This window comes from Pseudomyrmex gracilis, unplaced genomic scaffold (genome assembly GCF_002006095.1).
Source record: "Pseudomyrmex gracilis isolate BER0280 unplaced genomic scaffold, ASM200609v1 scaffold_130, whole genome shotgun sequence".
NCBI classification, from domain to species: Eukaryota; Metazoa; Arthropoda; class Insecta; order Hymenoptera; family Formicidae; genus Pseudomyrmex; species Pseudomyrmex gracilis.
The window spans coordinates 129,585-142,980 of record NW_018020714.1 but is presented as its reverse complement, the minus strand read 5'-3'; the positions used below and the strand labels follow the sequence as shown (position 1 = coordinate 142,980).

At 36.4% G+C, this 13,396-nt stretch overlaps 1 protein-coding gene and 1 long non-coding RNA gene across 3 annotated transcripts in view; both read right to left on the bottom strand.

Moving 5' to 3' along the window:
- LOC109856695 overlaps positions 1-1,866 on the bottom strand; it is a 5,387-nt gene extending 3,521 nt beyond the window's left edge. The window contains exon 1 of the long non-coding RNA XR_002250414.1: positions 1,384-1,866. This is a non-coding gene — a long non-coding RNA (uncharacterized LOC109856695). The remainder of the gene's footprint in view (positions 1-1,383) is intronic.
- Positions 1,867-7,544: 5,678 nt separating this feature from the next.
- LOC109856688 (WD repeat-containing protein 26) overlaps positions 7,545-13,396 on the bottom strand; it is a 6,696-nt gene continuing 844 nt past the window's right edge. Inside the window, exons 1-11 of one of the 2 annotated variants that reach the window (XM_020432247.1) lie at positions 11,925-12,551; positions 11,229-11,474; positions 10,486-10,645; positions 10,159-10,329; positions 9,751-9,924; positions 9,477-9,665; positions 9,081-9,347; positions 8,798-8,943; positions 8,496-8,704; positions 8,190-8,384; positions 7,545-8,051 (exon numbers count right to left, since the gene is read on the bottom strand). In XM_020432247.1, coding sequence (XP_020287836.1) covers positions 7,993-8,051; positions 8,190-8,384; positions 8,496-8,704; positions 8,798-8,943; positions 9,081-9,347; positions 9,477-9,665; positions 9,751-9,924; positions 10,159-10,329; positions 10,486-10,645; positions 11,229-11,474; positions 11,925-11,938 — 1,830 coding nt within the window. In that variant the 5' untranslated portion in view covers positions 11,939-12,551 and the 3' untranslated portion in view covers positions 7,545-7,992. Of the gene's footprint in view, positions 8,052-8,189; positions 8,385-8,495; positions 8,705-8,797; positions 8,944-9,080; positions 9,348-9,476; positions 9,666-9,750; positions 9,925-10,158; positions 10,330-10,485; positions 10,646-11,228; positions 11,475-11,924; positions 12,552-13,396 lie in introns of those variants that run through there. The other variant, XM_020432248.1, reaches the window with a different exon arrangement.

Genomic DNA, 13,396 nt, shown 5'->3' with positions numbered 1-13,396 from the left:
AACCGAAATAAACATCGGAAATAGTTTTCGGTTCGGTTACGGTTCCGGTCCATTAGTCTACATAATATTTCGGGCCGGTTTTCAGTTTCGGTTTGACTAAAATAACGGTTACGGTCCGGTTATCGGTTTCGGTTTCAGTCCGGTCCGGATCCTTGTTATACACACACATGCACAAACAAAATCAATTATCACAATAAGCAGCAATACCAAATAGATCACACAATCGGCAAAAAACAATTTATATATTCTCTGACTAAGCTTCTCTCCCTACACGTCTCGTTATAAATTTTATTAATTTGCCTCTTTGTTACTTATCTAAAATTCCCCATTAGTTGCTGTTCGTAAAGGCTTTGTATAAATTTTCTTTGCAACGTGGCCCCACGTTGGGCGCCAATTTGTGACAGGCACCTCGCGTAAGATTTTATTGCGAAGATGCGGCACACTTTCGGCACGTTCTTTTCAAGTTCTTTTAATTATACTCTACTCATCAATGTTCGATAGTTGGGCGCAAGACGTGAACTATCACTATTCCAACTTAACGGAGAAGCGTGGGCTCAGGAGGCGGTAGTGTTTTTTTAAGGCAGAGAAACTTAGTCAATAATACACACTAATATATATGATATAAAATAACATAAATGTACATTTATTATAGCGTCCGGCACGGTGGATACAGTCCATCCGTCTATATAAAGTCGGTTATTACGAACGGCAACAAACGCCTTGTTGTGTGTTCGCAAATATCACAAGATAGTCGCTCTAAGGTGATCGCGAGATAATACAAATGCGCTGGAATGCAAACGCGTAAGCGCGACGACCGATGTGACGGACCATAGATAAGGCGACTGCGGATAAACAATTGTCCGCTCGCGCTTACATTACGGTAAAGGCACGTAGAACAATAATTAATCGGTTGCGGCAAAAAATAGCGACGGATGACTACGCTACTTCCGTCGCACGAATCTTCGACAATTCTCAATTGTATTACGGTAAACTCCGATCGGACACGTATTAGACACACGGCCGCGATTTTTCGGCAAGGATAACGTTATTGCGTGAATTCGATATTACAGCCGAGAACGCGATAGACGTACGACGGTTTCGATACAAAACAAGACAAAAACAAGAACACACAAAATGATACACTACAACGGGTGATAGCAGGATTGTTGCAAGCGTAACAGAAGCCGGGGGGCAGCGGCAAAGAATTTTCACTAATTAATATCAATTCGATTAACATCAAATGAACGCGAAACGCAATATATTAATTCTTTGGCAATACTGTGCGATATCGAGCTCGCGGGATGGCCCGACGGGACTCGATTTGCTAATACAGAACCAGATAGAACCGCGAAATGGGCGAAAAAGAGAAACAGCCAAACTTACGCTCGACGGTTGTCCTCCAATCTATAAATCGACAGCCAAGTCCTGTACTTTCGGTCTTCATCAGTGGCCTCCGTGGCCTCCCTTCTGGGGCGTTGTCCGGCATTCACCACGGCACTTCGCACGGCGATGAACTCGCGTGTCCAACGGCATTCGCAATAATGAGCTCACATCGTTCGGCAATTACTCTCTTAGCTGAGCGCTGCCTTTTGCGCTAAGTAACTAGGCCAATCAGATTCTTTCTTCCGCGGCGCTATGATTAACAGCAGCCACTTCTTCCGGCGTAATAACGATTCGGGCCTTTTCTTGGCCGTATCAGGCCCGTTCTGCTTCGATTAAATATTGAGGCGAGCTCGGTGAGGCCCATGTCTCAGCATCGTCGAGCCTCTCAATGGGAGCTCCGATTCGGATGTTTAGAGATCGGAGTGCGCACCTCTTTCTCTTTTGAGACCCCGGTCGAAATTAACGCCGAGTATTTGTGCCCTACCTTACGCTCCTGTATCTCTTGCTATTCTCCTCTTTTTTCTTCTTCGCTCGCTTCTATCCGCCGAATACGTAAAGTGTGCCTCTCTCTTCGCGCTGAAAATCAATTACAAAACAGCCGCCAAGCGGGCCGCACGATACGCAACGATACTACAAAAATGTCGCAAAACCCCAATGGCAACGACCTGCTCTGGAGATGAGAACATTAGCACGGTAATTCATTAGGAGACATTCGCAACAGACAACATAGACGCAATGCGTCCTTGCAAAAGTAAGCGCATTCGCTAGCGCTACGCGATCTAATGAATGCTCTCCCTTATAAATATTAGGAAACGCGATCTCATCGCCTCCTGCGCCGGCCGGAAATGCATCCCTGTGACGGGCACGAAAAATGTCACGTCACAGTACATACAAATGTGCAAGAGTATAAAAAGTTTTTTTATTGTAAAATAATCATGTGTTTTTAATGATTATGCACATATGTAAGTACGAGAGCTCTCGAGAAGTTCGGACTTCAAAGAATATTTGTCCATCTCCAAGAGCCAATGTGGGACGTATAACAACTACGTTTTTTCTATATCAATGAGACACGTATATTTTAATGAAGTTTTGCAGTTCGAATGAGTCGTTAAAATCATTTAAAATCATTGTTCGTGTGTAGGTAAAGATACGTAAACTCTCTGCTGCTTGACGTAATAGAAGTGGAGAAATGTCTCATCGCGATGTGTTTTGCGTTGAAGACCGATTGGAACAACTTTTATTTATACGGTACTGAGTCAAGTATATACACGGATATGCATCCGCCAATTGCAACAGCGACGAGAGACAGTGACGTGTCAAGTCAGTAGGTCACAATTCGCGCGGCTTGGATTGGATTCAAAATCAATGAAATCCGTCCGCCAGTTCATTCAACATGTCTCGACGTATGTAGATAACAACGTACAAGGAAAAATCATCTACGACGATTTATCGTCTATTGTCTTTTGAGACCGTATCTCAAACGCGCGCCTTCCAATCTGAGTGCGCGCTGTTGAATGTTATAATATAAAATATGTGAATCACGGAAATTAAAACGTCGTGAAAAACTAATTCAATTAACATTGATTTACAGTACCTATACTGTTTCTTCAAGCGGGAGAATCACTTGTGTAACTGAAAATCGCACTTACTCTCTGAAAACATTGATTTTTGTTTTTTTCATTCTAGTACGTATGTGCAAGCGTATTTTTATTCAAGGTGAGATCTTATCTATTATACAAGTCCTGTCTTGTGTAATAGATAGTCGATCACACTCAGCTCGAAAATGTTGCGTTATTCATGTATATTATTTTATTAGAGATATTTCTCTTATATTTTGTAAATATATTTCAAATATATTTAAATAAGAAATTTTTTTTAAAATATATTCGTTATAGAACGCGTCTATTTTTTGTGTAGTCTCACATATGTGTAGAAAACCGCACAGCGATACAACTATCGACAAAGTGCTTAAAAGTTTCGTGCGAGCGTGCGTATGGATGTGTGTACTGAGATTGTATGTGTATATCTCGTTTTTTTTTCTCTTTCTCTCTCTCGCATTCTGTTTATCTGTTTATCGGTGTTCTCCAAAGCCCATGCACAAATATAATAAAACAGTCGTAATGTTCCGTGCGTGATCACGATAATCAATGAGTGGAAAATATAGAAAATGTACGTAGCGGCAAAAAATAACAAAAGAACAAATCTACTTTACAGTACACATACACGCATACACGACATATGAGAGAGAGAGAAAAAGAGAGAAAAATGCCACATTTAGTATTAAATTTTATTTATATCTTTCAAAAGTAAAATTTAAAAATCCATGTAATTGCAACATAACATGTATAACTTAACGCACACGATACTGTTATTAAAAATACATCATATTGTGTTCAATATATATATATATATATATATATATATTATTTATACAAAATGTGTTCAGCACAACTAATTGCGCTTCTCCTAAAAGCGGATTCTTTCAAATCAAGAATTGTGACTGATAAAAATTAAATTTTTATTTAACAAAGATATTACGCTATCAAAAGTTTTTATATAAAAAATTGTGATAAATACAGAACTTCGTTTTCCTTGTTATATATATATATGTGTTTTGCTACACACTGTTACGTAAAACAGATGTATAACAAAATTTTACATGTATTATTTTAATTATCAAGACCATCTCACTTTAGACAGAGCTACAACTTTCTACAAATGTCAAGAATTTATAAAATAAAAAAATTTTTCACAATTGTGTAAGTTCTATTTGCAAAAACAGTTTTTGCGCAGAAAGTTTACACATTTTTGAATATTTATATAAAAAAATCACAAGAATGTTTTAATTATATAATTTTTTTATATTATTATATGTAATTCTTTTTTTATGTATAAATTACATGTAGAATTTCTAAGTTAAATTATACATTACATCCGACAAGTGGACTCTTAAAAATGTTGAATATTAAAATATTCCGTAAGAAGTTATGTTTCGTCACATAGGTTTTTTTGTTAAGGAAAAATCAAGACTATATATATATGTTACAACAAAGAATTCGCAGTTAAAAGAAATTGCAGTAGGTTTGTGTGTAATATATATACATACATATATATATATATATAAATCTAATTTTACATGCGGGACAATGCGTACAGTTTTCCTACAGTTAAAAGTAAAAGCAAAAGTTTTTGTTATTTTATTTATCCAATAAAAAAGATAAGTCTCAATTTTCAATTGTGTGTAACACATTCTCTGTTTTATCTCCCTTTATAATCATTACCTATACAATTATTATTAACCTATAAAAAATTAAAACTTTCGGAAGTGTGTCTCATTATTGCTTTTTTTTCACGGTATCATACAACGGCAAATACAAAGATTCATGACAAACGGACAATTCGTATCTATATTCAATGTTACACAGATAGTGTACGTGTTCGTATATATGGTATCTAATTAAAATGATATAGATTAATATGAGAATAAAAAGAAATAGATTCAATCTTTTCAGATATGTGAGTGTAGAGCGAATAAAATTCAAATGACACATAAAGATGTGTGATTACTTGTTTTTAGTTATACGCAGTTCATGATTTTATTACCGTTGTTGTGTACACAAAATTTGCACAATCTATATATATATATATATATATACACACATATATATATTGTATATATAGATGTTGGACTACAAATCAAATCGATCGTTCCGAAGTATACGCAAGAAAAGTTGTGAATTTTCCGTTTAGATTATACAAAGTGCTAAGGCACCAGAGGTAAATGCAAATGATAATGGTGAGATTGATGTTACGTTACTTTTCCTATATCAACGTTTAAGATCAACTACAGAAGTTTTTTTTTGCGTGTAAATGTGTTTAATAGTAGTATACATGTTGCAAAGAGAAATATTTATACATGTTTACATATATAATAGATATTAGCCTAAGTCTCTTGATATTCTCGATTGATTAAACGTCGTTTCGTTTTCACTTTAATTCCGCGCGACAAAATAAACTTGTTTTTTTTTTATTTTTTTTTTTATTTTTTTTTTTTATTTTTTTTTATATGCTCATCCCGTTAATTGCCATTGTACTCGAAATTGTTGATATTTATTGCAACTCAAGTTAAGTCAATCGTCGTTAAAATGATGGAAATGGTTGTTTTATTATTAATTTTATTGTTGATCTTTGTTGTTGCGAGTTTCTCATTGCGTAATCTATAAATTGATTTTGCAAACAAATATGCAACAATGATAAAAAATAAATGTACTACCTTTATTCAATATTCTATTTAAATCACACTACCAGAATATTATCACATTACGTGTGTGTACGTGTGTGTACGATTGTACGCGTAGTGCACGCGCGCTTGTGTGTAATGCAATATTTGTGTTAAATATAATATACAAGTCTCAAAAAAGATAGCACGTTACAGCTTTCGATATATGGCAGTTAATAAGACGAGAGTAGTATTTTATATATCCGCCAATATTTATCTACGTATGTTCGTATCAGAGGTTTTATAATATCAGAGTTGTTTAATTGCGCAAGTAAATAATAAAACTTTCAACAGTTAAAAAAATTTTCTATGATTTGTTTTCGAAGTTTTTTCAATACAGCCTATACAACATACCGCCGAATAAAAAAAAAAAAAAGAATATGCAGGTCCCGAGTTTCAGGTCAAGTACCGTGTCAAAGGATCTTTTGTGGGATCGTGTCAATATCCGAATATATTTGCATCCTGTTTCACGACATATTTTGTTTGATATGATACAATAGAATATTTTTTACTCGTACATAAATAATTCATTTTTTTTCTTAAGTTTCATGTAAAATTATTGTTACACATTGTCTCTCAGTAACAAAGTTCTTTTACTTGTTGCAATAGGTCTCCACAAGTTGAACTTGATATATATTACATATACTATGCTATATATAATATTATATACTATTCTATTATACTGTAGTACATACAGAGTTCAAGCTTTGAATGGTGATCAAAGAGAATGCGTTTTTTTTTTTTTTTACATTGCACTGTATCACACGATATTGCAACTTTTAATCGAAGAATTTCAATATGATCAAACTTAAAGTCTATCCAAATCGCTATCTCTGCGCAAAAACACAACCGAGATTAAGTTTTACACATTGAAACTTAAGATTTTTTAAAGACAACCAATATTTGTTATATATTCTATCTTGCTTATCTCAAGTGTACAATTATATATATATATATAAAATATAAAAACATTACATATAGTATATTATTATAACGCCAAACAATTTGTTTTTGGATTTTACTCTATTCCCTTACTCTGTAACCTAATGTAACTCAGAGAAACAATTTTATCATCGTTAACATATTACGGGAATAAGCTGATCATATGAAACAAAATGTGTCTCGATTCGAGCTTCGGATATGCCTGCGCCGCAAATGCGACGACTGCCACTTCCCCACTCCGAGACTTGTGATTGTTTGGATTTTTACACAACCCTAAACTCTGGATAAGTTTTTGCAAATCACGAATATAAATTTAACTAAATCTGGATGTTTATACATACATATATACATATATATATATATATATATATAATATATATATATGTACGTATGATAAATGCCTAAACAGTCAAGCAATTTCACACATTTACAAATATCGCTGTTCTAAATATCTTCGCTCTGTAGTTTGGCGCATGCTGCAATAAACGCAACAAAATTATCTCTTCTCACCAAAACGCTCTTGAATTTCTGCTCAATCTACGAAGTCTAGTAAATCTCTCCTACAAAAGAGAGAGAAAGAGAGAAAAAGACAGAGAAAGAGAGAGATCGTGGTACATATTTAAAAATTTATACAGTCTCTCAACGGAAAACAAAAATAATGAAAACTAACACACACGTTTAAAGATAGTGTGTCATTAATCGAACGACTTAGAATAAAACTCTAGATCCGAAACTGTTATTTACAATGTTTATTGGTACAATTATAGTCAAATTTGACAAAATTCCTGTCAAAAGATAACGGTTTCTACGGTTACTTGTCCCAACAACAATCATGTGAATGCGTTCCATATTCTTATTCTTATGTTATCTTATCCTTACACATCAATCCTAAGACGGAATTTTACTCGTTCTCTACGTTTGTCGTATATGATCTATATTATTGTATTATGCTGTGTCATATTTTTTTTTTTTTTCGATTATTAGCTCTGACGATTAAATCACTCGACAATTTAATTACGATAACATAACGGACACTATATGGGAGATGCATATATAAAATACGTAAAGTTAATATGAAAAAAAAAAAAAAAGAAAAACAAGATATATGCACAAATGTGTGAAAATCATAATTTGACGCTTGGTTTCGATTTTTTTGTTTTTAGTTGTTGGCGGCTTGTTTAGCAATCGTTGCTAACATGTACATTCCTCCCGTTTTTACCTTCATACACGGCGGTTGGTGGCTAAGAGACCGCGACACGAGGTATGGAGGAGCAACTGCAGAAGGCAGTAAAATGTATGATAATCAACAAGACAGTGCGACAGTCAAGTCAGTATGACAGTCTTTTGAACACCGTGAGGTCATGGAAACACTGGTGCTCTGTAGTTCGCTACGATATCATTTCGTGCCAACCGCTGCTTTTTGAACAATTTTCTAATCTGGTTTGATCTGAAATTGAGAAAGACCGTGTTCGAGAAAATAGCAACACATAAAATTTACCACCAATACGATACATTGCTACGATTCTTTTACGGATTATAAAGAATTCTTTCTTGCAAGATTCCATACGTCACGTCAGAAATTTACCGGTCTTTTCTTCAACACCTCCGTCTGGAACATACGACCGTGGACCCCATATCCTTACTGTAAAATCGTCCGATACGGAAGCCATCATTTGATGGTAAACGGGATTCCATGCGACACAATTCACCGTTCTACTGTGCCCTGTGAAAGTCGCTATAGGTTGTTCTCCTCTGACATGCCACACGTACACTTTATTATCTATAGTGAAACAAATACATGATGATTACAATATTTTTCTAAAGAAAAAACTTCTTTAAAGATAATCTATTTAAGAAATATTGTAATTTTGATCATTGTTTATTTACAAACCTTCACTACCAGACGCAAGGAAATCTTGATTCATTCCTCCGAAACAGCTGTGAATGTTGAAATGTCCTTGGGTGACACCTTGGAAACGTCTTAAAAGGCATCTGTCTTGCAAGTCCCAGAGATGAACGCCTTGGCTCGCTAAGTTAAGTGCCACAAGTCGGTCCGCTTTGTTAACGGTGAAAGACATAATAGGATGTTCTTCTTGTAATCTGCAATAATACAAATAAATTTTATTCAACAAAGCAATTGTTGACAATTGCAATGCATATAACTAAAAATCAGTTGCTAACTAAAAATCGTACACTGTGAAATCACATAAATCGTCGAAGTTGTACGCGCGAATGCGATGATGCGTATCTGCTGCTAAAACAGTCTTCCCATCGCTTCGACACCACAGACATTTTACTCTCACTCCTTCCCAGGAGTCGGAAACATTGCCGTCCATATCCTGAACAATTTTATAAATTTTTCTATCTCTGTGCATAAACTATATTTTTATGCGTATATATTTTTTAATTAAAAAAATATATTTTAATAATAATTTTTAATTATATTCTCAAATTTCTCTTAAATATCAACACGTACGCATTGATAAAATTGACCACGAAGACCTCCTGCTACAAATTTATTCGAATCTCGATGCCAGGCGCAGGCAGTTAACGAATCCTCTGTGCCTTGAGTCAGTTTCACGCGCAATTCGCAGTCCGGCGTCTCAATGTTCCAAAGCCACAATTCGGGACAGTCTTCAGGTCCGCACGCAATTATATGACTGCTGTCGGGGCTCCAGGCAACTAACGCTACACCATACGTATGTCCTTCGAGTGTTTTTCTATGCGTTATCTTTAACGTTTCCTACATTGGATAAATAATGAAGTCATATTTAAATAATCAAGTCACAAAAATTCAAGAAGTTTGAAAAAAGTGAATTTTTTGAGATATTCAGCATATTTTCGATGATTCTTAAATGATACGTGTACTCACTGGATCTACATCCCATATAATTGCAGTCATATCTTTAGAGCCTGTGGCCAGTTTAAGACCGTCCGGTGAAAATTTGCAAAACCAAACCTCATCGCAATGATCATTGAGTATTTGTATGGTATGACACGGGAACTCATCCTTACCGCAATTGTGATCCACGAGCAGAGAGACATTCTCTAGACTCATTTGCTTTGGAAAGAAAAGTCATCGATAAACGTAAACAAGTCAGAAAAATTTTCTTATCGTTGAAATTTACAATTGAAATTTACTATACCTGCCTATTCGATATATGATACGTGCACTGTTGATTTTGCATTTCCACGGCTTGCAATAGTAAAGAGTGCAGTCGTCGTGGCGGTAACATAATCGATGGTGGTAGGTATTTTTGCAATTTGTCCATGAGCGCAGCTCTGGAAACTGGGCCTTTTCCATCCCAGCCTGCACGTGTCTGTCAACAAGTGTCTATTTGCTAATGATCAAATTTTCAGTTGTAAGTTAGTTTCAAGATGAGGCCGGGGCTCATCAAGGGCTGTACAGCCAAATTGATTCGAGTTAATTTTGAAGACATTTCAAAAAGGATTTTTTTTTCACAGGAACTTGTTAGTGCAAGACACTCGAGTGACATGAGTCTAGAACGTAATATTGTTATTGTGTGTGTGTATATTATGTATATATGAAATACCTGTAATTCATCCCGTCCACTGCACATCATAAATAAAGATAATTGATGAACACGCCCGGTATTGTGGCTTAAGGGTGTAAGCTCGTTGCGCAGTACATGTAATGCATCAAAAACCATTCCTTCTTCCAAGTATTCTAAATATTTTTGTTCCAGTAATAAGAATTTCATCTCCTGCACGACATTAAAACAAAACAGATCGCTTATGTGTGGTTTTAGAAAAAACTACGAATGTTATGGATATTTTATTAACACAAGGTGTTTTGTATTGTGTAAAAATCATTATTGTGACTTAATGAGATCATTAATTATGTGAAAAAAAGCATTTACCACTAAACTCTGGTTTGCACATTTTAAAAAACATTTAAGTTCATTGAGGTCAAGGTCTGCTTTATTCCAATCACCATCCATAACGTGCTGTCTGAATTTGGCTGCAGCAGGATGATCCAGCCGACAGCCCGATTCTTGCATAAGCAAATCTGCTGTACGACTAAAACGTAATATTGCTTTTGTTACTCACTTGTTAATTACGAATTGCACTCATCATTTAATTTTTTTGCAAGAATTCATGCAAAATAGGTTTCAAAAAAACTTTATCAACAAAAAGAATTTTCAACAAAGCAACGATGTTTCTGAAAAACATGTGTAAATTTGATATTAAGCTAATAATTGCACTGCTTTTTTTGTCATTAAAATAATTTGGAAATCTCTCTAGTATATTTTAATAGTCCGGATTCTCAATGTTTTCTTTTCACATTACCGTATTGCCTCTTTCGTAGTCATAAAGTAAATATAACTGGCAAATACTACACATAGCACCTATATATTTCAAAGTTCTATAATTAACTTTCTCCCTCCAAGCAGATACAGTTCACACAGGCTAATACAATTCTCTTGATAAATATGAATCAATAAGGAAACAAAGAGAAATAATGGTTGAAGGTTTAACTGGCAATATATATAACAAAGTGACTTTTGTCACGTAAAACTAATACTTGTGTACACACTATATCGGTATCTTAAGATAAACAAGTTTGTGTTTGCAGCTGCAAGTGTAAAAGTAAGTTACATACTCTAAACCAACTGTCCTTAAATGTTGTCCAATAAGTCTCACAATATCCTGATTGGTTTTGTCCATTATTTTTGGAGGCCCCAAACTCTGAGTTATTTCTCCATTCACACCATTGACATCACTATCAGATTCTAGCAATAAATTGCCGTTGGCATGTGGTCCACCGGAATCTGTCTTAGATCCATTTTGTTGTAGTCCAGAAGAAACACCACTATTCGAGGTTTGCTGCATAATGCTGTCGTGCACACTGAAATATCATTCGTGATAGCAATACCAATAACAATATCCCATGATTAGTTGCAAAAATACATCAGTTGTTAGATTTCATTTCATTTGAAAATATTGTTTTTCACTCTGCAATATGTATACAAAGTTTCATAAGGCCATTGTGTTCTATGTGCATTTCAGATAAAGAGCACAGTATTATTTTTATTTATTTTTTTTTTTTTTACTCGAATAAAAATAAAATCCCGAATCAGAGAAAATTTGTTTGTTGAAAAAAAAAAAAAAAAAAAAGAAAAAACATATTGGAAAAAAACCCGATGCGATGCAGAAACGAACGTGTAAAAATATTTCGGGATCACGAGAGGCAGCACGAGAGGCAGCACGAGGGGGAAAAAAATCTGTCAACACGCTCGCGCTCGGTCATCGCATTTTTCGTGAGCGCGCCCGTAACAAAGATCGTCCCGATCGTTACCGATAGTTATCCATGTTCGAACTGGAGGAGTGGTGCTCGTCCGCTGGTCGTAGAGTAGCCGGCAGGGAACTACGGGACCTTTTGCGCGGTGGCGGAGCGAGTCCACCGTCGTCCGACTCGCTGCTCGAGGCCAGGCTTATGCACGTACCGCTCCGTTTTTCACACGATTATTGTTCCCCCCCGAGGAGTAAGCGTCAGCGCTTGATGGCTGGAGGCTCGGGACCGGGGTTGAGGCGCGCACACAAGGCCACGATTGCGTTGGGGCAAACGAAAAAGATTTTCCTAGTCGTTTTCTTAGCCTAGCCTTCCACCTTTTTTTCTTCTCTCTCTTTAGCTCTCCACTTGCTGATGCGTTGTGTCGGATTCCCACCGAAGCGTTCTCACGCCTCCACGCGTGTCCACCGTCGAGATCGGCCACCAACAGTCACCAAATTACGCTGCCCACGTCGACGTACAAACCGATGGAGGAGACTCGAACGAATCGGGGTTCCGTCTGCCAGAACCGACCGATACGAGCCAGCGAACAATGACTGCAACACAGCTGATACTTGTTTGGATCGTCGTTTACGTCACGCTGTGCTTCTCTTCGTGAATAGACGAGCGCGACCGTGGCGCCTGCTACATCCGCTCGCGTTACGCGCTCGGCTATATCGGTCGCACCGTTGATGGCTCTGCTCGGGCTCTTTTTCGGTTTTCTTTGTCCATTTGAAAGCGCCGTCCGCCGCGAGATGTCGCTACGTCGTTCGCGACCAACTTCGCGCCCCATTCGCGCGTTCGTGGCCAACTTCGCTCGGAACGCGCGAGAGACCAAAGGTTTGATTGTGCGTATGTGCAGTATAAGCGTAATCGATGTTCTTTCCCTTATTCGAATTATTTTCGAGTCGAACTCGCGTCTTATCTAGACATTTGTATTCTATTTGGAAAATGTTAAAGTTAAAGGTACGTTTCTGTTGTTGATTTTTTTCAATATTCGCAAACAAGTCAAATATAATAAAAGTGTGGCAGAGTTGTTGCAATTAAAATCGTGATACCCATTACGTATGTGAGAAATTATTTCGCACATCGATTACTTACAGAGTTGTCGAAATATTGTTATATCGTGTTATTTTTAGTTGAGCGTCTGATTACGCTCGGCGGGGCGCGAGAAAAATATTTGGGAATCTAAGCATTTGACCTTTGAGCGACTTTGATCGGGCGCACGCCTGCAATGCGATAACACGCCTTACTCGATGTCATCAACCGGGTTAGAATGGGCAACTTGCGTGTGCAGCACGGTACCGCACAAGTACATATACGCGCGAACTTACCTCCCACAAGTGCGTGCGATACGTGACCTACGTGATCACGTGACGCGAGATAGAAGGTGAGAATTTAGTGGTAAAAACTTTTTTCAATTATATATTAGATAGATTAAATTTTAATATTATATATTATATGTTATATATATAATATATATATATATATATATATTA